This window comes from Anomaloglossus baeobatrachus, chromosome 4, assembly GCF_048569485.1.
Source record: "Anomaloglossus baeobatrachus isolate aAnoBae1 chromosome 4, aAnoBae1.hap1, whole genome shotgun sequence".
Classification (NCBI taxonomy): Eukaryota; Metazoa; Chordata; class Amphibia; order Anura; family Aromobatidae; genus Anomaloglossus; species Anomaloglossus baeobatrachus.
The window spans coordinates 473,363,214-473,385,466 of record NC_134356.1 but is presented as its reverse complement, the minus strand read 5'-3'; the positions used below and the strand labels follow the sequence as shown (position 1 = coordinate 473,385,466).

The window sequence follows — 22,253 nt, the reverse complement described above, 5'->3', positions numbered from 1 at the left end:
TTTTGATGTGGGGTGTATTTATTTTTACATAAACTAATTTGAGTAAAAATAAAGATTTTTCAATGAAAGTTATATTTTTAACTTTACTTTTATGTTATGGGTTAAAAAAATGTTCTATGAAACTCAGTCTTAATAAAATGTTAGAAAGTTCTCTTGTATTCAGTGAGAAATTGATTAAAGCGAACCAATCACCAGGATTTTCCTATATAAACTAAAGCCAGTGCTATACTGGTGCTATCATGCTGATTCTAAACATACTAGTTGTCAGATTGAATGTATAGTTTTTGAAATACAGGCAAGTTAAGTTATAGAAATAAACTGCTTTTTCATTGGCAGCAGCTGCCGAATAGATAATATGTGGGTGGGGTTTTGCTATCTATTCCCGCCCCTGTCTGCTGCCTGGACTTTGTAGATGCTAGACTGTATGGGCTCCTTCCAGGTATGAGTCATTTCTGTCACATGATAGGGGATGTTAGAAATGCAGCCCATACTGTCTAAAATTTAACAAAAGCCAAAAAGGCAGACTGGGGCGGGAATAGATCGCAAAATCCCGACCCACATATTAGATATTCGACAGCTGCTGCCAATCAAAAAACAGTACATTCCTGTAACTTTACTTGTCTGTATTTCAGAAACTATACATCCAATCTGACTACTAAAGGTATGTATAGAATCAGCCTGATAGTGCCAGTATAGCACTGACTTTAGTTTATATAGGAAAGTCCTAGTGATTGGTTCGCTTTAAAATATTACTTTACAAAGGAGGTGTACTTATTTTTGTGAGCACTGTGTGTATCTCCTATCAAATACTGATTGGAATTTCATATCCAGAGCGCTACTCTTATAATATACATCGCTTGATCTATCATGGTAATTACTGTAGTCCATCAGCACATGCTTTGATGTAGTTCTTGCTGGGTATGACTCATATTATACCATTTGCTACTACATTTTCTTAATAATTGTTATACATTTCTTTTGAAAATCAATAAAAAAATGTAAATAGAAAATAATCCAGCAAGTACATTCACAGAATATTGAAATGCTACGCGCATACAAAAACCTCCCGCTACTGTTGTTATTTTGTTCAGCTGAGTGAAACATTAAACTGAACAAGAATGAAAGCATGCGTGACCTATGGAGAGCTCTGGACCAAAGATACAATAGAATAGATCAGTGTAACGTTTTGCTAGCTTTCTCATTTTTCTGCCAGATGGATATAGTAATGAAAGTCTTCATTAGCAGACACTTTTGAGCCAACTCAGTGGAATGTTGGCTTTAAGAGTTGCATTTTCTCAGGTCAAGTCACAGTGCTACCAAGAAGACATAGTGTACCTTTCATGACTCCGATTCTGTGCTTAATGCACTTCTACCACTGGAAGCTGCATATTTTATACAGGAATAAAAAGAAACCTTGATGTAGAATCAAGGATTTAGAATTATCTTTACAGGGTCGCCTTAGGGAAGCTGAGACATAGCCAAACTCCGTATTCTTCACATGTCACTATAAGAGTCTTTGTACCCTAGCAAAGTAAGCAAATGCTAAAGGTTTTCCTTTTGTTTTGCTGCTTCTTAAGACAAAGGCACAGCAGAGTTTGGCTGGAAATTTTGTAAGGTAATATATTTTCTTCTGCATTTCTGCAACTTAACAATGTAGAGCTATTTTCTTTCGTGCTCTAAACAAGGACTTCTGAAACTCCTTGACAGCTCTGCAGAACACTGTATACAACAGTTGAGTCTATTCAACACCTTAAAGGGAGAAAGCCATGATTAATCTTTATGGTTTTATATTGCAGTCTCTTGTGTGACTAGACTACACCGTACGTCACCAATATGGTATGAGAATACAACTGCGTGAACAGACTATTGCTATCAAAGAAATAGACCTAAAATGGCTGCAGAAAAATATAGTAGCGAACAACATTCCCCAAATAACTAATAGTGGTCTAGTTAACAATGAGCAAAGAATAGTGATGAGTGTGCACTACCATGCTCGGGTGCTCAGTATTCGTAATGAGTAGTTATTGCTCGAATGGGCGCAATTCGAGCACCCAAGTATAATGGAACTCAATGGAAAACTCGAGTATTTTTAAGGAGGATCTTCTGGAAAAATGCTCGAGTTTCCCATTGACTTCCATTATACTTGGTAGATGAATTGAGCCTGTGTGAGCTTTGAACTACTCATTACCAGTACTGAGCACCAGAGTATTGTAGTGCTCACTCATCACTAGCAGAGTTACATAGTCTATAGTGGTGTCGGTTTTATAGTTACCATAGTACTTTAGAGCAAGTATAACACATACTGTAGAAAAAACATATTTCCTAATTGGGGCTAATGAAAAGCTCAAATTTTATATTTATCCATTTATACACATTCTTAAATAATTAAAAAAAGTACAAAAAATAGACAGGCTAGTCTACCCCTCAAAGGCAATATAGTAATAAAAAAAAATACCAATGAACAAAGTCCAGTGCCTACAGACACCTAGCAGCCAAATTCGCAATTGACTAGTAAAAATATAGTTGGAGCTACTTTCACTACAACGCAATCCCATTCACTTCCATTATGCTGTGAGGTAGAAGTAGCCTAGTGTGTTCTTTGGTTATGCAACATGTATACCCAGCTTAAAGGGGTTGACCACTACTTGAACAACGCCTTCTCATTCCCCTTGTTCGCACCAGAAAAAAAATATGCCTATTCTCACCTCCGGTGCGGCCGTGGTGCCAGCGATGTCTGAAGTTGCATACCTGGGGCCCACGTGACATTGTTATGACTCGCAATCCCCACAACCAATCAGTGCCGATTTCATTCACCCTGCCTTCAGATATTTGAGCAGAAAGTGAGCACAGAGCTCACATCCTGCTCAAATGTCAGGCAGGGAGACATTGGTTGACGGGTTGTGGGGCCCACGTGTCATAACAATGTCACATGGGCCCCAGGAATGCAACTTCAGACATCGCTGGAATCGTGGCCACACTGGAGGGGATTGTAGGGTTATTCCTTTTTATGGGGCAATCACATCCCCTTTAAGGGCTTTAGCTATGTCATACAATAAATTGTGCCTGCTTTACTTGCTCACTAGAGGCTTTATCATCTAAGGTGTAAATGTAGTTAAGCCTACTTTAATTTCTTCATTCACTTGTTATACAAATTATACAAACTCAGAGTAATACTCATACATACTTTTATGTACTTGCATATCCATGGCATGTTGGGATTATATTAAAATGTAATTAACTTGGAGTACTATGAACAGATTCTTAGGTAGCCTAGAATCTATTTATAAAACTGCCCAAGATGATTTTTTACATTGAAGACATTGGAGCTGATTGCTAAAAAAAAGTGTGCAAAAAAATTCCTGCAAAAATGTAGCCAAAGTATGGAGCATGTTGTGTGATAACATTATTTTTATACCTCACTATTATTTAGTTTTGAAAACAAACTTGGGCAAAGGACACAGCTAAAAAGTTATAAAAAGTGGCGTAGTGACTCATGCCATGCATCATTATTTTGGATAACATATTAGTGTACTTCAGCAAAACTAAAGATGGCAATGAAAAGGTGATATAAGGAAAAAACTACAATAACGTGTGAAAGGTACTTCTCTTACAAGGAACAAATACTCAAAGTATCCAAGATGTCTAGCAAAACAAACCAAATTTATTGGAAACAATATTTGGGAAAATAAGAGACACATCTGTACTTATTGAAAGAAAAAAAAAAATCACACATAAATAGAATCGCAAAAAATAGAAAAAATACAGAGAACTAGCATTCTGCTTAAATAACACCATAATACAAATGTAGATTAAAAATACACAAATACGTACATTGCGAAATGCACATCAAAAAATGTAGTGTCAGTCCAAACGGAATTATTAAATATTGTTCAGACATTTCAGGGCCTTTAGAAGGTTGAAAAAAAAAAATGTTAAAGTTGCAGCAATAGTGTTAAATATTGAGTTGCTGATAAATAAGTAAATATGCTATTACTTTTAGGTTATGTCCAAATCAAACAAAAAAAATAGGCTTTTCCTTATCTGCCGGTGTTATTGCAGAATAGCAAATAGAAATATTGTGATTTTGGTTTGAAATTACTCACGTTTGGTGATTTGCATCTTAGCTAGGTGTTTATAAAAGCATTCCCCATCAATATTTCTAACCTTATATATTGCAATCATGATATTATATAGCACTGTGTACTTACAATTGATCATTTTGCCCTTGTCCTCAGTTAATTCTTCTCTTACAGCTATGACATTACGTGATTAAAAACAGACTAGCTGAATCCTTTGTAGATGTATGTAGAAACAATAAGTCTTTTTTCCCTTTATGAGTAATTCCCCTCTTCAACTCCTGACCCAACTGCTCCGCTCATCCCCATCAGGGACTTTTCAGTGATGACTCATGCAGGGAAAAGAGATTTCGGGTAAGTTCACACAGTGCGTTTTTGCACATTTTTCAGGTGTGTTTTTGGCCTCAAAACTGCATGACTTTGCTTCCCCAGCAAAGTCTATGAGTTTTCATTTTTGCTGTCCGCACAAAACTTTTTTTTTAAGCTGCGTTTTTGAGCTTAAAAAAAAAATGGACATGTCAATTCTTTCCTGCGTTTTTCTGCGTTTTCCCCCCATGCAATGCATTGGAAAAACGCAGGAAAATGCAGAGATTAAAAACGCAGCAAAACGCAGCCAAAAACGCACCAGAACGCAGCCAAAAATGCACCAAATCGCAGCAAAAACGCATGCGTTTGATGCGTTTTTTGACGCGGGTGCCTTTTTGTGCGTTTTTAGCGGCCAAAAACGCAGCGTCATAAAAATGCAGCGTGTGCACATAGCCTTAAGCTGCATTTTTAAGCTTAAAAAAAAATGGACATGTCAATTCTTTTCTGCGTTTTTCTGCGTTTTCCCCCCATGCAATGCATTGGAAAAACGCAGGAAAACGCAGAGATTAAAAACGCAGGAAAACGCAGCCAAAAACGCATCAAAACACAGCCAAAAATGCACCAAACTCCGGCAAAAACGCATGCCTTTTTTGACGCGTTTTATGACGCGGGTGCGTTTTTGTGCGGTTTTAGCGGCTAAAAACGCAGCGTCAAAGAAACGCAGCGTGTGCACATAGCCTTCTTGTGTCTACAAGAGTTTCGAAGGATTCAGATAGTCTGTTTTTAATCACGTGATATCAGACCTAATGCAAAAGAGAAGAATTAACTGGGTAAAAGGGCAAAATGAGCAATTGTAAATAAACAGTGCTATATAAATGATAAGTGCAATATTTTAAGAGGCTAAAAACTTTGAGAGGAGTTCTTCTTTAATTGTCCAACTAATCACTTTCAGTCTTCTATAAGAAGCCTTTATCCCATTAAGAAAGGATTACAGTAGCATTGTGAAACACATCTGGCTAATAATACTATTGGACCAGTACAAATTTATGGACAATGCAATTTTAGTGCTGCACAGAGATAGTAACAACAATGACTCATGTACAGTATAAGCCACTGAATAACAGAATGCAGCACACCCACCAAATTGACGAGACTGGCTTGGGGTTTATTAAGATGTTCGTTTTTAATCAGTGATTCTAATCAGAATATCATCAGAGTGTGAAAAAAAGAGAGAACAGTGGAAAAAAGATTTCAGTTTCTCCTTTCAGTCCTCGAAAAATGAACAGGCCATGGATGGCATCCAAGTACGGATGGGCAGACCCGGATTGTAAAAGTCCGGATACACATGGTTTCAAAGTTGCTCGGGTGCCAGACCCAGGACTCCAGGTGTTTGATGCGGCACTCGAGAAATTAAAATAAAGGAAAAATAAAGAAAATAAGAATGAAGCAAGTGCTTCACACATACCAATGCTTCTGTCCAGCTGTATGGGGTGTCTCATAGACACCTGTGCCATCACTAATCTAGGGTTTAGTAGCAGCTCTGTGCTATTATTAACACCTTAATATCACCGCACCAGGGCAATGGAAAGACCCAGGTAAAGCACCGGGCTTGTCACATCTAATGAATACAACAATTTTGGGTGGCTGAAGGCTGATATTTCTAGGCTGAGTCTCCCCAGACCGAGACTACCAGCCCCCAGCTGTCAGGCTTTATCTTGGCTGGGTATCAAAATTGGGGGGGAACTGCACTTTGTTCTATTTTAATTATTTATTTAATTTTTATTTGTTTATTTTTTTTTAAAAACCACATGAGGTTCCTCTTAGGCTAGAGTCACACTTGCAAGGGACTCTCACGACTCTCGCAACGCATCACCCGGCAACAGGAGCAGGTCAGCTACATGTATTTCTATGCAGCTGTACGCTTGTGTCCAGAGTGCATCAGGCTGTGCTGGGTGATGCAATGCGAGACTCGTGAGTCCCTCGCAAGTGTGACTCCGGTCTTATTTTGATACACAGCCAGAAAAAGCCCAACAGCTGGTGGCTGCAGCCTGTAACCGTGGGCTTTATCTGTGCTGGTATCTGAATATGGGGGCCCCTAGGCTGATTGTTTTATTTTTTCATTTATTTTTATACCATGAAACTTACCTGCAGACATTTGCGCTGCCATCCCCGCCCACCGGCCTTCCTGGCACCTGTGATTGGTTGCAGTCAGCTGACATGCTGCCACTCAGGGTGGAGGCGTGTTTGACTGCAACCAATTACACTCACTGGTGGGTGGGGAAAGCAGTGAATATTTAATGAGGTTAATTGTTGGCTCTGGAAGGGAATGCATAACCTGGAAGCAGCTTGCCACCATGACAAATCTTCGGAGGGTAGACCGTGCGCACTCCTACCCCCCTATCCCTTCTACCATCATTTTTAGTCTCCGGATTCTGGTCCCTATAGACTTATATGGGTACCGGATTCTGGACTGAATCCAATTTTGTTTTTAAATTTAGCAAAGACCCACCGGTTCCAGTTTTCTGCGAGTCCAAGCAGCTCTACATCCAAGTGCTGACTAATTTTTTTTCAGAGACCCATAAACTTACATTGGCAATTTTGATCTGACATTTCAATCAAAAGTGGACATGTCTCCATGATTCTGAGCACACTACTGGATCCATAAAAAAAACAATCGGGTAATTGAATAGCTATCATAGGTTCAAGTTCTATTCGTGAAAAATACAAATAGTACTTGAATATGAAAAACTGAAGTCTGACTGAGCCCTAATAATAATAATAATAATGATAATAATAATAATCTTTATTTCTATAGCACTAAAATATTTCGCAGTGCTTTACAATTCAGAGATAATATGTGCACATGCTTGTATGGACTATTTATTTTTGAGAATTATGTGGATAAAAAAGTGGCAATAGATAGAACCCACTTATGGTAAAATGAATTATACACATGAAGACAAAACTGTCAGAAGAATAATTCCTCCTATGTCATCCATATAGATATTTAGATTATGGAACGTTTAATAAAGTAATACCTTGATATCTGCAATTTGATGACATATTTTAGAGAAATCAACATTTTTCTTAATATGTAAACGAGCTGTTAAGATCTAAGGGACGGTAAGATCTTTCTGAGAATCTGCCTCTAGATTTTGTGTTAAATGAAAGGAGGTGTGAGACATGTAGTGCCGGAGAGCAGATTGTTCGTCATTACATGTTTCAAACTGTTAACACTCTCTTTTCATTTAAAGTGAGCTCTATAGGCAGATTCCCAGGGAGATTTATGTCTGCCTTATAGATCTTAACAGATTTACATAATCGGAAAAATGTGGATTTCTCCAGATTAAGACATCAGATTGTAGATATCAAAGTATCATTTTATTAAACTTTCTATTACCTACATTACCATGTAGATGACTAATCCTACTGACAGATTCCCTTTAAGGTACAGATCCCTCAACATGAGTAAGTTCAAACCACAAACAGCAATAATTACAATTGCTTTGCTGCAATAACACTAAAACATAAGTCTAAAGGCTGCTTTACACGGTACGACCGATTGTGCGATTTCACAATCGATCGTACCCGCCCCCGTCCTTTTTGCGTCACGGGCAAATCGCTGCCCGTGTCGCACAAAGTTAGTAACCCCCGTCACACGTACTTACCTCTCGTGGGACCTCGCTGTGGGCGGCGAACGTCCACTTCCTGGAGTGGGAGGGACGTTCGGCGTCACAGCGACGTCACACGGCCGCCGGCCAATAGAAGCGGAGGGGCGGAGATGAGCGGGACATAAACATCCCATCCACCTCCTTCCTTCCACATAGAGCCGGCGGCGGCCGCGGGAAGCAGGTGAGCTGCTCATCGTTCCCGTGGTGTCACACGGAGCGGCGTGTGCTACCACGGAAACGATGGTCAACTAAATTAAACGATATTATGGAACCTAGCGAGCAGTACCCGACTCACGATTTGTGAGCAATACTGCGTCGCTAGGACGTGTCACACAGGCCGGCATCGCCAGCAATGCTGGATGTGCGTCACAAAAACCGTGACCCCGACGATCTATCGCACGATAGATTGTCTGGTGTAAAGCAGCCTTAAGTATTCTTGATTGGAAGATAACCTAAAAATCATAGAGTGTCTAGATAATTATCAGAAACTCAACATCCAACACTATTGAGTATAATAGCAGGGACTTAAAAACATGATTTAGCTTTCTGTGATCCCAACGGCTGAACATTATTTAGTAATTATTCACCTAGGAATGGTGGACCTTTTTGTGGAATTTAGGAAAAGAGCTAACATGTCCTTTATGAAAATTCAACATATTCGATTCACCCAAATAGCTCATTATATACTTTTTTTGACTGTTGTAGAAAGGACAACTATATCACACATTTAGATGATACCTCTAGTATGAAAAAGCAAAAATCTATTCTACCATGCCGCCCATTATATCGTTATATATAATACTGGTCCTTGTTATACAATTGATATTAGATTATTATGAAGAAAAGAACCCAGGAACTTCTTTTTGTGAATGTGAAATCTGTTTTTTTATGTGTGTTCGGAGAATTGGGTTGCGCTTTTCGGTTGAAAGTGTAAATATTTAGTCAGCGATATAAGTCCTTTCTTTATTTCCAGTCATTCAGAAAGTCAGTTGTGTGCAGTAAAGAGATTTACCTGACTCCAGGCTCCAGTAAACCACTCAACATTGCCTTCACAAGGACCGTTATCGCAGGTTGTACTTTCTGGCGGTCTATTATTTCCACATCCTTCCAATGGTAAACTGCTGATGTGATTGGACATGCAAACGACCGACCGTGTCCGCACTCCTTCCCCACACTCTGCTGAGCACTGGAACAGAAGATGGAAGCAATTATTCCGACCACCAGTATTTGCTTACGGAGAAAAGCGCAGCATATGCTGTTTACCGGGCTAAGAGCTGACTTTAATACAGATGAGGTAGAGGAAAGAAACCGTTGATGATGTTCAGTAGTATGGTCGCAGTGTGCATGTAAAATGTAACTAAAGGATAGGTTATTTGCACTCCATATCTACAACTATAAAAGCTGTGCTGAACTGTGAAGAGAACATTATCCAACGCACTCTAGAGACTAAGTATCAGCAGGAAAGGCTTTCAGCGAAATGAGGGCAAATACTTTGCTGATTTCTCATTTGTAAAAGCAATGCTAAGTAATGTAACACAATGTAATTGCCGCTAACCAAAGCATTGCAATTGTCTGTGCCATTACAGTGTAAAGTCTAATATTTCAAATTAAGCCTAGAAACCTTGTATGCACTGACTTTGTAATCAAAATGTACTGACAAGTAATGTAAATAATGGAATGTAACCGGTATGGTTTATATATTACTTATCTTGTGGCTATGGAATTATTGCTGAACATAAAAACCTTTAAAGAACCACTCCATCATTTTTTTTTTTTTATTCAGCGCTAAAGTCATGCTTTAAATTTAAGGTTCCTGCGCATGGTCTTATACTCACCCTCTAGTGTTTTCAGCTTTTTTTCAGCGTTGCTCTAGTCCCGCACCATCTTTTAATTGTAACTTCTGACAGACTGGAAATCAGAAGTTACATCACAAGCTCTCAATACAAGTCTATGAGAGCCATCCCCAGGCCAGAAAGAGGCTCTCATAGAGTTGCGCTGAGTTGTAATCTCCGGCTCATTCCATGAAACATTGGAGCTGCCAGTAGATCACAAACTACAAAAGACGGACAGGCGCGGCCCATAATAGATGAAGATACCAGCGGGTGAGTATAAGAGTAGAAGTTGGGGACTTAGATTTAAAGGTCACCTGTCACCACTTTTTTGGCCTATAAGCTGTGGCCACCACCACTGGGCTCTTACATACCGCATTCTAACATGCTTTATATATAAGTGCCCAGGCCACTGAGAGAACATAAAAAACACTTTATAATACTTACCTAACGGTCGCGCGGTGGGCCTCATGGGCGTCTCTGTTGCCGGTGCTGGCGCTGCCTCTTTTGGCCATCTTTGTTCTCCTTCTTCTCTAGCCATGGTGCATGACGGCTCCAATGTCATACACATTCGCCGGCATTCAGGTCCTGAGCAGGCGCACTTTGATCTGCCCTGAGCAGGGCAGATCGAAGTATTGTAGTGCGCCTGTACAGGAACAGTGAGGGTGTATGACATAGACGCGTCATGCACCCAGGCTTCAGAAAGAGGACGAAGATGGCCGAAAGAGGCGGCGCCGGCACCGGACAACGGAGGCGCCCATAAGGCCCACCTCGCGACCGTTAGGTTTTATTATAAAGTGTTTTTTTATGTTATATCCCCGGCCTGGGCTCTTATATAGCATGTTAGAATGCTATATATAAGAGCCCGGGGGTGGTGGCCGCAGCTTATAGGCCAAAAAAGGGGTGACAGGTGGTTCTCTTTAAAGTTTTACTCCAGTAGTGAAATAAAAAAAAAAATGCTGGAATGCTGCTTTAGACCTCAGTGCCTTTCCTCTGGTCTTATACTCACCCTCCAGCATCTTTACCCTTTTGTTGCAACTCTTCTGTCCCACAGCTAGAATAAGGCTATCATAGACTTGTATTCAGTTGTGACCTCCGGTGCACTCCATGAATCACCGGCGCTGTTGGCAGGTCACAAACTGCCAGAGATCGACAGAAGCAGCGCTGATAACAGATGAAGTCGTCGGAGGGTGAATATAAGACGGGGGAGTTGTGCTTTAAATGACAAACTCGTTGTGTTTTACTATTAAAAAATTCACGCAGATTTCCAAATAAAAAATGCAGAAGTTCATATTCTAATTATGTTCTGAAAACTGTTTCAATTATTATTAATAATTACTGCAAAATAGAAAATGGAAGCCTCATGTTACCATTTGCAAATAAACTGTATTTTTCCATTGTGTTTTTTTCTGTAGTAAAATACAAAATAGCAATTATTTTTGATTATTGCGTTTTTGCTGCATTTTCTGAAGATTTGAAGCAGTGGGGTTTTTTTGTTTTTTTTTAAGAGGAGATTTTAAAATATAGAAATATTGGGATTCTGCAGTTAAAAACGCAACAGCATTTTTAAAGGCTCCTTGTAGATGTCAATAAAGGGGAAAAAAACACAGTTCAAGTCTCCAAGCGCACAGTTCACAGCGTTTACTTGCACAAACCATGCGTTTTTATGAAATTACATCCACTAACATTAAATTGTTAAAAGCAGATTTTATGTACAAAAACGTATTAAAATGGCCTATTAAGGACTGATTAAATATTACCTACACTTTTTGTAATTTCTGAGAGGTTTCCATATGGCTTCTCTAACAGGATATCGACAGGCTACAAACGTTTCCTATGTAAATTTTTCACTGCTAAATCATATGAATTGCTCGGTCATACATATGTAATATCTTACCCGATCACTCCATTCTGTAAGGAACCAACTCTTGGCACATGGACCCATATCACAGTTCTCAATGTCATCTGGCCGCAGTTTCATGTTGCATTCTTCATCATCAACCACATCTCCTATGTTACTGACACATTTTACGTCTCGGGTTTTCTGCCCTACGCCACATGGCACCGAACACTGCGAATAAAGTAAAACATTTGATAACTGTAATGATTGGATCCAGAAGCAGTCCTTTTAAATTTGGTTAAGACCTGATGATACAATTGTAGACAAAAATCAAGATAGAAATGTGTGACCTCAGCACAATGATTGATGTGGGCAGCACAGTGGCTTAGTGGTTGGCACTGTGGCTTTGTAGCGATGGGTTCCAGGCACTGGCGGACACAATAACAATATATGGGCCCTCTGCAGCCCAAGAGCTCCTCATAATACACAATTTCTTCTGCTTTGGAGAAAGAAGTGGGCTCGTTACCTCTTGGGCCCCAGTGCAGTTGCACAGGTTGCACCAATGGTATGTCCGTCCATGGGTCCTGGGTACAAATCCCACCAAGGACAACATCTCCAAGTAGTTTGTATATTCTCCCTGTGTTTGCATGGATTTCCTCCCACCCTCCAAAGACTTAGGGGTACTTCACACACAGCGAGATCGCTACTGAGATCACTGCTGAGTCACGTTTTTTGTGACCTCATTAGCGATCTCGCTGTGTGTGACACTGAGCAGCGATCTGGCCCCTGCTGTGAAATCGCTGCTCGTTACACACAGCCCTGGTTCGTTTTTTTATTGTTGCTCTCCTGCTGATAAGCACACATCGCTGTGTGTGACAGCGAGAGAGCAACAATCCTGAATGTGAAGGGAGCAGGAGCCGGCGTCTGACAGCCTGCGGTAAGGTGTAACCAAGGTAAACATCGGGTAACCAAGGCGGTTACCCGATATTTACCTTCGTTACCAGCCTCCGCAGCTCTCACGCTGCCAGTGCCGGCTCCTGCTCTCTGCACATGCTAAGTTAAGAGGTGTGAGCTGGTAACTAAGGTAAACATCGGGTAACCATACCCGATGTTTACCTTAGTTACCAGTGTCTGCAGCTTCCAGACGCCGGCTCCGTGCAAGCGCAGCGTTGCTTGCACGTCGCTGCTGGCTGGGGGCTGGTCACTGGTGAGATTTGCCTGATTGACAGCTCACCAGCGACCATGTAGCGATGCAGCAGCGATCCTGACCAGGTCAGATCGCTGGTCGGATCGCTGCTGCATCACTAAAGTGTGAAGGTACCCTTACTGGGAATATAGATTGTGTGCTCCAATGGAGATAGTGATGATGTCTGTGTAGTGCTATGGAATTAATGGCGCTATATAAATAGTAGCAATAAGGGGATTTAGTTGTATCCGATCAATATGCTTAGGCCATGAACAGAATTAAACTGCACCAATAAAGTGAATTCATAGCGAGAATTATTTGAGAAATATACAATCTACAAAATTGAAAAAGAACCTTGCAATTTGCCCAAAGTAATTGCCGCTAATGACTTACAATCAATTTAAATGATGCTGAGTTACAACTGTATGGCAAAAGACTAAAGAGCAACCATAATATTAAATAACCTGAACAGGGCCGAACGACGATAATTCCTAATTTGTGCTTATAAACATAATGTTTTCCATTGGCAGAAAGAGAAAATCTACAGCTGAAAACCTTGCTTTAGGCTTAAGAATTGGGCCAAGTGGTTTATAGCAACAGAACATTGTTGGCTTTATGTCAGAGCCAAGAAACGTGTAATTCCAATAGCCTACTAATAACCGTTCATTAAGCAGAATAGGCACAAGTGCACTGTTTGCTGCAGAATATAACTAGTGACTCGGGCCTTTCTAATATTAATACCCCATTTTCATTAATAGCTGGACTTTATCATTCCTATATTCCACGCAGATGACAAACATGATTATAAGGCAACGTTGGGGTGAACCAAAAATGAGTTTAGCAGGAGAACAGCACTGTGAGTCCTAAATATCTCACCTGATACTCCCTTACCATCTCATAGCATAATTCCCCCTGGCTGAGGCATAGAGACTGCAGCATCATCCCCCTCAGTATCTTTCCCTCTCCGCTACACTGTGTGCTTAGTTACTATGTTATTGAAAATAAGACTTTTAAACATTTGCAAAGAGACTACCGACAAGGAAAAGACGACTACAATATCAGAACTTAGTACTTTACCCTGGTAAAACAGATTAAAATCAAATGTCTCGCATATTCACATGCACTACTAAATAAAGATGAGTGAATCAGGCGAAATTCTAATTCATCAGTTCACATGGATTTTACCAGTAAACAAGTAATTTAATATTGCTTATTATGCTTTGGGGGTCTCCACAGACCCCAGTACATAATAAACATAAGATGTAAAAAATGAAAAAGAGCCCTTATACTCACCCTACATTCACCTCTCTGGTCGCTGCTTGACTGCTGTCCCGTCCTCCGTTGCGTTGCATCTTCAGCTCAGTATTCACTCTTGGCAAGGGCTTCCAGCCACAAGTACAATCCATGCATGCACAGTGTTCTCTGGGGCCTGCTTATGGATGGAAGCCCCAACCTAAATAAAAACTGGGCCAGTAGTGAGATGTGGTGGAGACTTAGAGGTCTAAACAGCAAGCAGGGAGCAGTGGAGGCGGCCTGAGAGGTGAATGGTGAGATATGTTTTTAATATTTTTAACCTTTTTTCCAGCATAGTACTGATTAGCAAAATTTTAGCTGTAGCTGGCTGCCAATTATGACAGTTATGACTGGCCAAGTCATGTGACTGTTTTGAGACCCATTATCTGAGGGGTCCCAGTGCCAACCCAACCCCTGAATGACTGAGCCTGCTCCAAACATGATTGTTTTATATAGCAGACACTATAACTGCTTGTAATTGGAGGTCGTTTAACTCCCTACGTGCCATGATCAAAACCATTCCATCTAAGTAGTTAAACTAGGAAGGGCTCTCACACCTTCATTGAGCCAGGTGGGTAAACGGATGGGTTGTGTACTCTAAGCTGTAGACATATGGACATTCACTATAGGGTCTTTGGATTTCTATGTATGTCCTTAAAGGGAACCTGTCACCAGGTTTTCCCAATATAAATGAAGGCCACCACCTTTACTGCCTGTCTTACAGTATTCTAGCAACCAATATATAAGCCCCAAAATCCCTGGGGCATATTCCAAAAGATATTTTTTATAATCCAGTCATTCAACGTGGTACAGTCTGATGGGTGATGCTGGCCTTGCTTCACACCTCCTCCCTCCACAGAATCGCAATGCTCCTGCCTTGCTTCATGTGGATGACAAATCCACATCTTTCATCATCCACACAGTGCCTCCCAATGTTGATCTTACACAGGCATACTTCACTCTACCTTGTTGAAGGCAGAGCAAATTACTGTAGTGTACAAGCACCACCTTCACCTTTGGGTCATCGGCACTTTTTTGTCCTCTCCCGGTGCATGCACATTACAATACTTTGCTCTGCCTTCTGCAGGGTAGAGTCAATAACACCTGCACAGGGGGATCGGGATTGCGAGGCACTGTGTGGATGACGAAGGGCAGGAGGACGGCAACTGTGTGGATGATGGAGCAAAGCAGGAAAATGGCAACAACCATCAATATGAGAGGATTATAAAAGGATTTTTTTGAGGTAGGCAGAGGGGATTAGTGACTTACATATAGGTTGCTAGATTACTGAAAAAAAGGCGGTAAAGGTGGTGGCTTTAGTTTATATTGGGAAAACCTGGTTGTAGGTTACCTTTAATGCAGCTTAAAGGTTCTGGGTTTAAATCTGATAAATGGAACCATCTGCAAGGAGACTGTGGGTTGCATATCTATGTTTGAGTTGAACAAGTATCCCTGTAATATTTAGTTCTGTAAATGTACACGTGTGTGTGTGTGTGTGTGTGTGTGTGTGTGTGTGCGCGCGCGTGTGTGCGCATATATATATATATATATATATATATATATATATATATATATATATATATATATATATATATAATATATATATAATATATATACAGTACCGACCAAAAGCTGGACACAGCTTCTCATTCAAAGAGTTTTCTTTATATTCATGCTCTGAAAATTGTACTCACATTGGGGTCATTGTCCTGCTGAAATGCCTTCAAACACACCTCCAGGCTGTGTAAGGGCTATTTGAGTGATGGGTTGCTACGCCCGATGACCTGGCCTCCACAGTCACCAGACCTGAACCCAATCGAGATGGTTTGGGGTGAGCTGGACCACAAAGTGAAGGCAAAAGGGCCAACAAGTGGTAAGCATCTCTGGGAACTCCTTTAAAACTGTTGGAAGACCATTTCCGGTGACTACCTCTTGAAGCTCATCAAGAGAATGCCAAGAGTGTGCAAAGCAGTAATCAAAGCAAAAGGTGGCTACTTTGAAGAACCTAGACTATAAGACATATTTTCAGTTGTTTCACACTTTTTTGTTAAGTATTTCATTCCACATGTGTTAATTCATAGTTTTGATGCCTTCAATGTGAATCTACAATTTTCAGAGTCATGAAAATAAAGAAAACTCTTTGAATGAGAAGATGTGTCCAAACTGTTGGTCTGTACTGTGTATATTTTTTTTTATATATATATATATATATATATCCTTCTCGACGAGGATCTGGTAAGACTGTTCCAGGGTCTAGGGGAGGAGGAGGAAAAAGTTCTAAGGCAGTGGAGGAGGAAAATAGGACTGCTGGCCATGTGAGGCCTAAGGTGCCAAACTATGGTCTTAGCAAGGGGCCCGTGAGGTGTTTCCACTGCCAGGAGGTGGGCCACATTGCTGCAAACTGTCCAGTAACTACAGAACCGATGCAGTGCGATGTCACAAACTTTGAAAAGCGCATGGCTATGGTTGCACGGGTAGTGTGTATTGTGGCATGTCAAGGCGATATGAAAAAACACCTGTGTGAAGTGTCCATTGATGGCAATACTGTTGTTGCACTATTAGACTCGGGAAGTGTGGTGACTCTGGTAAAGGCCAGTCTGGTGGCAGTCCCGATGGGACTGTCAGATAAATTTTCTGTGACATGTGTGCATGGAGACACCTGCTCGTACCTCACAACGGTCTCCTGCATTACTACGCCCTATGGGTCTGTGCATCATAAGGTGGGACTAGTACCAGTGTTATTGCATTATATCATTTTGGGCAGGGATTTTCCCCACTTCTGGCAGTTGTGGGAGAACCAATTAGTACCCTAGGGTAGCCGCACAGATAGTCCTTCTCCCACACCTTGTGTGGGCCCGGAGCCACTAGAGGATGCCCCTCAAGAGGAGTCAGAGAAGAAATCCTCTGAGACCAACCTAGAGTTCCCATTTTCAGTTCTGGTGGGCGATACCGATGAACCCAGGGCAGAGGTAGACGTGGGCGGCTGTCAACCTTCTGGTTGGCTGAATTCAGAAGTCCAGAAAGATGACTTCCAAAGTGAGCAAATGAGAGATCCTACCCTGTCTCAGGCTATAAAAAATGTTAAAATGATAAACTGGGTGCAGGTGGGTGCAGGTACTAGGCTGGCTTACCCCTACATGGCCCTGGAGAATGACTTTCTCTATCAGATAGAGAACGATTGGTTGTGCCAAAACCCTACAGGCGGAGAGTGCTGGACCTGGCACACGGACACGTGATGGGGGGTCACCTGGGGGTCCAAAAAACCACCGAAAGGATATTACACTGTTTTATTTGGCCCGGCATGCATCATGATATTCGCACCTATTGCGAGTCTTGTCCCGACTGCCAAATCTCTGCACCTAGGCCCCGTTTCTGTAACCCCTTAGTACCTCTGCCCATCATCGAGATCCCATTTGAAAGGATTGGGATGTATCTAGTGGGACCCCTCCCCAAGTCTGCACAAGGACACCAGCACATCCTTGTCATCTTGGATTATGCCACACGTTACCCCGAGGCTATCCCTTTTCGTAACACGGCCACCAAGACCATTGCCAAGAAGCTGGTCCATGTGTTTAGTCGGGTCGGTGTCCCAAAACAAATACTCACAGACCAATGGACCCCCTTTATGTCCAAAGTAATGAAAGAGCCCTGCAGGCTGTTACAAATAGCACAGTTACGCACCTCCATGGATCACCCTCAAATGGACGGACTGGTCGAACGGTTTAACAAAACCTTGAAACAGATGCCCCGTAAGGCGATAGACAAGGACGGGAAGAACTGGGACTACTTACTCCCTTATTTGCTTTTTGCCATCCGGGAGGTGCGCCAGTCTTTCACCGGGTTCTCTCCTTTCGAGCTTCTGTACGTCCGACGTCTCCGTGGCCTGTTAGATATCGCTAAAGAAACCTGGGAGGGACAGGTCACCCCGTTCAAAAGTGTAATAGACCATGTAACCCAAATGCAGGACCGAATTGCCGCGGTGATGCCCATCGTTAAGAGCATATGATACAGGTTCAAGGAGCACAGAAGAGGATTTATGATAGGGGGGCCAAGATCCGTACTTTTACACCTGGAGATAGGGTATTGATACTGGTCCCCATGGCAGAGAGCAAATTCCTGGCAAAGTGGCAAGGCCCCTTTGAAATTATGGAACGGGTGGGTGAGGTAAACTACAAAGTGTACCAGGCTGGTAAAAGGAAGCCTGAACAGATTTATCACGTGAATCTGATAAAACCCTAGAAGGACCGTCCAGCATTGTCAGCAGGTCTGGCCCTTCCGGTCTGCACGCAGACTATACCGGAGGTCGGGATTGCGGAGATGCTGTTGGAGCAGCAAAAGACAGATGTCAAGCAGTTTGTAATCAGCAATCACGAGTTTTTCTCAGAAAAGCCCGGGCAGACCACTCTCATTAAACATGATATCATAACAGAGCCCGTGGTAACAGTTCAGGTAAAGCCCTACAGAACACCAGAAGCTTGGCGGGAAGCTGTCTCGCGAGAAGTGAAGACCATGTTAGAGTTGGGTGTAATCAAGGAATCGCATAGTGCCGGTCGAGTCCAATTGTGCTAATTCCGAAACCAGACGGCTCCATTCGATTCTGCAATGACTTCAGGAGACTAAATGAAGTCTCCAAATTTGATGCCTACCCTATGCCGCAGGTCGACGAATTAATAGATCGGCTTGGAAAAGCCCGATATATCACGACCCTAGACTTAACGAAGGGCTATTGGCAGATCCTGCTAACGGAGGCCGCTAAAGAGAAAACCGCATTTTCTACACCGGACGGTTTATACCAGTATGTGTATATGCCGTTTGGACTTCACGGGGCACCGGCAACCTTTCAAAGGTTGATGGACCAAGTCCTGAGGCCCCATAGGCAGTATGTTTCTGCGTATTTGGATGATATTGTCATATACAGCCTGGACTGGGAGACACACCTCCAGAAACTACAGGTCGTGATTGAGGACCTGCGGGAGACAGGTCTAACAGCAAACCCCAAGAAATGTCATATTGGGCTGGAAGAAGCCCGGTATTTGGGATACGTAATTGGGAGGGGAATCGTTAAGCCCCAGATTGACAAGATACAAGCCATTCAGAGCTGGCCACAACTAGTCAACAAGAAGCAGGTGAGAGCTTTTTTGGGAATAGCCGGCTATTACCGACGGTTCATTCCCAATTTTGCGGCCACCACTGTTCCCCTGACGGATCTTACCAAAGGGAAAGACTCTGTCATGATCAAATGGACCGCGGCAGCCGAAGAAGCCTTCCATAACTTGAAACTTGCTCTTTGCTCTCAACCTGTGCTAGTGACTCCTGACTTTCGCAGCGAGTTCGTGGTCCAAACGGACGCTTCTGACGCCGGTATAGGGGTCGTATTGTTGCAACTGAAGGACGGAGAGGAACACCCGGTCCTTTATCTTAGTCGGAAACTGAATAAGCATGAACGGAAATATGCGGTAGTGGAAAAGGAATGCTTAGCCATTAAGTGGGCTCTGGAGTCCCTCAAATATTACTTGGTTGGAAGGAAGTTCCAGCTGATCACTGACCATGCCCCTCCCAAGTGGATGCACTTGAATAGGGAACGGAATGGCCGAGTGACCCGGTGGTTCCTTGCACTTCAGGCCTACCAGTTTACAGCGGAACACCGCCCTGGGGTGCAGATGGTGAATGCTGATGCCCTGTCTCGTGTGCACTGTTTTGTGGGTGCCGTTGCTCAGCTGAGGTGGTTTGAGCAGAGGGGGGGGGGGAAATGTGAGACTCATGTGGGATTAGTGGATGAGGGCAGGTATATCTCACCCCGGTGTCAGTCCTATGTGACTTAGCCTGGTCAGGATCACCTGGTTACTAATGGATTAATGGGAGGTGAAGGACTGATGTAAAAGGAGTCAGAGAGTGGGGGAGGGTCTCCATCTGGGAGCACAGACAGCCTGTCTGTGTAGGAGATACTTGTGAGTAGGAGCAGTGCTTGATGTCTGTATGGTTTAGCTGGAAGGGAGAAGCCCTCCAGTTTGTAGTTAGGATATCACCGTGTATAGTTAGTGCCGGACAGGCAAGGATTTATTTTGTTGGTGTTTTTCTTTTGTTTATGCTTCACTGCAATAAACCTGACCAAGCGTCAGTTACACCTTGAATTCAGCTGTCCGCCTGAGGTGAATACGTGCCCTTTGAACCCAGCAAAGGCGATCCCCGAGCGTGTTATCACAATATATATATATATATATATATATATATATATATATATATATATATATATAAATATATATATATAAACGACGTGGTGAAGCAATGCCCAGCACAAAAAGGGGGTCATGGAACACATTTTTGTATGACTTAGCTTTTTCACACCATATGTATATATTTGTATTTATGCCAAAATATGAGTTGTTTATTAATGTTATACTATGTCCTGCACATGTTAATTTTTTGGAGTAGCTGCTACATCTATACCTATTGATACATAGATGAATGTTTAGAAAGATAAACACATAGAATGATGATACATAGATAAATATTAAAGGGTTATTCCTATCTCTAAGATTCTATCCCAATATGTAGTAGGTGTAATAATAATAATATTAGCAAATACCTCTAATTAGAAATAGTTTTTAACATATCCATAAAGATTATAAGAAAGTAACCAGGATGAAATAAAGAAACTTGGTTTAAGTAACTTTATAGGCATAGCTATGATATAAGGCGAACAGAAAAGATTTTGCTTAAATTCAATTCTCTTCATTAACAATTAAACAAAGTGCATATAAAAACCATATTGACAAAAATTAGAAAAAAGAAGAGTAGGAGTGGCATGAAAATGAAGCCACCTGACAGAGCTCCTGGTAATTACCATGCATTGTAAAACCTCCCTATCAAAAAACCGTGAAGTCAATGCAAAGACGGGTATCAGTAATAGGAGTGGAAGTGGAGACAGTGAAAGATAAATAAAATATGCCAATTAATATAACATAACCAGGTAGTGCAGGAATTTCATAAAAAGCCCCAATGCACATTTTGCGGTACTTAGGAATTGGACAGCTTCATCAGGGGGAAGGTATAATCTGGTGCATAGATCCTGTGCATCAGCTAAAATAGCCCCAAAAACAGGAAATACCAGTACTGCCATTTTTATATATCCAGGGTAGTTGTGTGGCATATGTGTGGTGGCCCAAATCGACCCGCGCCGCAGCCTCGGTCATTGGAGAACTCCGCAGGGATGCTTGGGAACAGGGACAAATCACCATGGCTCCTGTGAGTGCGCAGACACAACAGATGCCAGAGTGTGCCCAGGCTTCAGAGAGACAGATGCGAACACGCTCCTCCGGAGGAAAATGCAAGAAGCACAATAGATCGTGCAGTGAGTATGAATGAATCCATATGTTAATACATAAAAAATTACTAAGAGGATGCATCTCTCAATTAAGGTGGTCCCAAACATTAACATAAAGAAAAAAGAATGATAAAAATGGTCATATTGCGTACTGTATCCTCATGCCCAGAGGCAAAAACAGATGGTTAAACGGCATGTACAGTTAGGTCCAGAAATATTTGGACAGTGACACAAGTTTTGTTATTTTAGCTGTTTACAAAAACATGTTCAGAAATACAATTATATATATAATATGGGCTGAAAGTGCACACTCCCAGCTGCAATATGAGAGTTTTCACATCCAAATCGGAGAAAGGGTTTAGGAATCATAGCTCTGTAATGCATAGCCTCCTCTTTTTAAAGGGACCAAAAGTAATTGGACAAGGGACTCTAAGGGCTGCAATTAACTCTGAAGGCGTCTCCCTCGTTAACCTGTAATCAATGAAGTAGTTAAAAGGTCTGGGGTTGATTACAGGTGTGTGGTTTTGCATTTGGAAGCTGTTGCTGTGACCAGACAACATGCGGTCTAAGGAACTCTCAATTGAGGTGAAGCAGAACATCCTGAGGCTGAAAAAAAAGAAAAAATCCATCAGAGAGATAGCAGACATGCTTGGAGTAGCAAAATCAACAGTCAGGTACATTCTGAGAAAAAAGGAATTGGCTGGTGAGCTTGGGAACTCAAAAAGGCC

General features: G+C 41.8%; 1 protein-coding gene across 2 annotated transcripts in view; it reads right to left on the bottom strand.

The window, feature by feature from the left end:
• THSD4 (thrombospondin type 1 domain containing 4) overlaps nucleotides 1–22,253 on the bottom strand; it is a 1,079,410-nt gene that overhangs the window by 30,117 nt on the left and 1,027,040 nt on the right. For both annotated transcript variants that reach the window (XM_075345712.1, XM_075345713.1), the window contains 2 exons: nucleotides 11,780–11,953; nucleotides 9,066–9,239 (listed from right to left, as the gene is read on the bottom strand). In XM_075345712.1, the coding sequence (XP_075201827.1) occupies nucleotides 9,066–9,239; nucleotides 11,780–11,953 (348 nt within the window). The remainder of the gene's footprint in view (nucleotides 1–9,065; nucleotides 9,240–11,779; nucleotides 11,954–22,253) is intronic.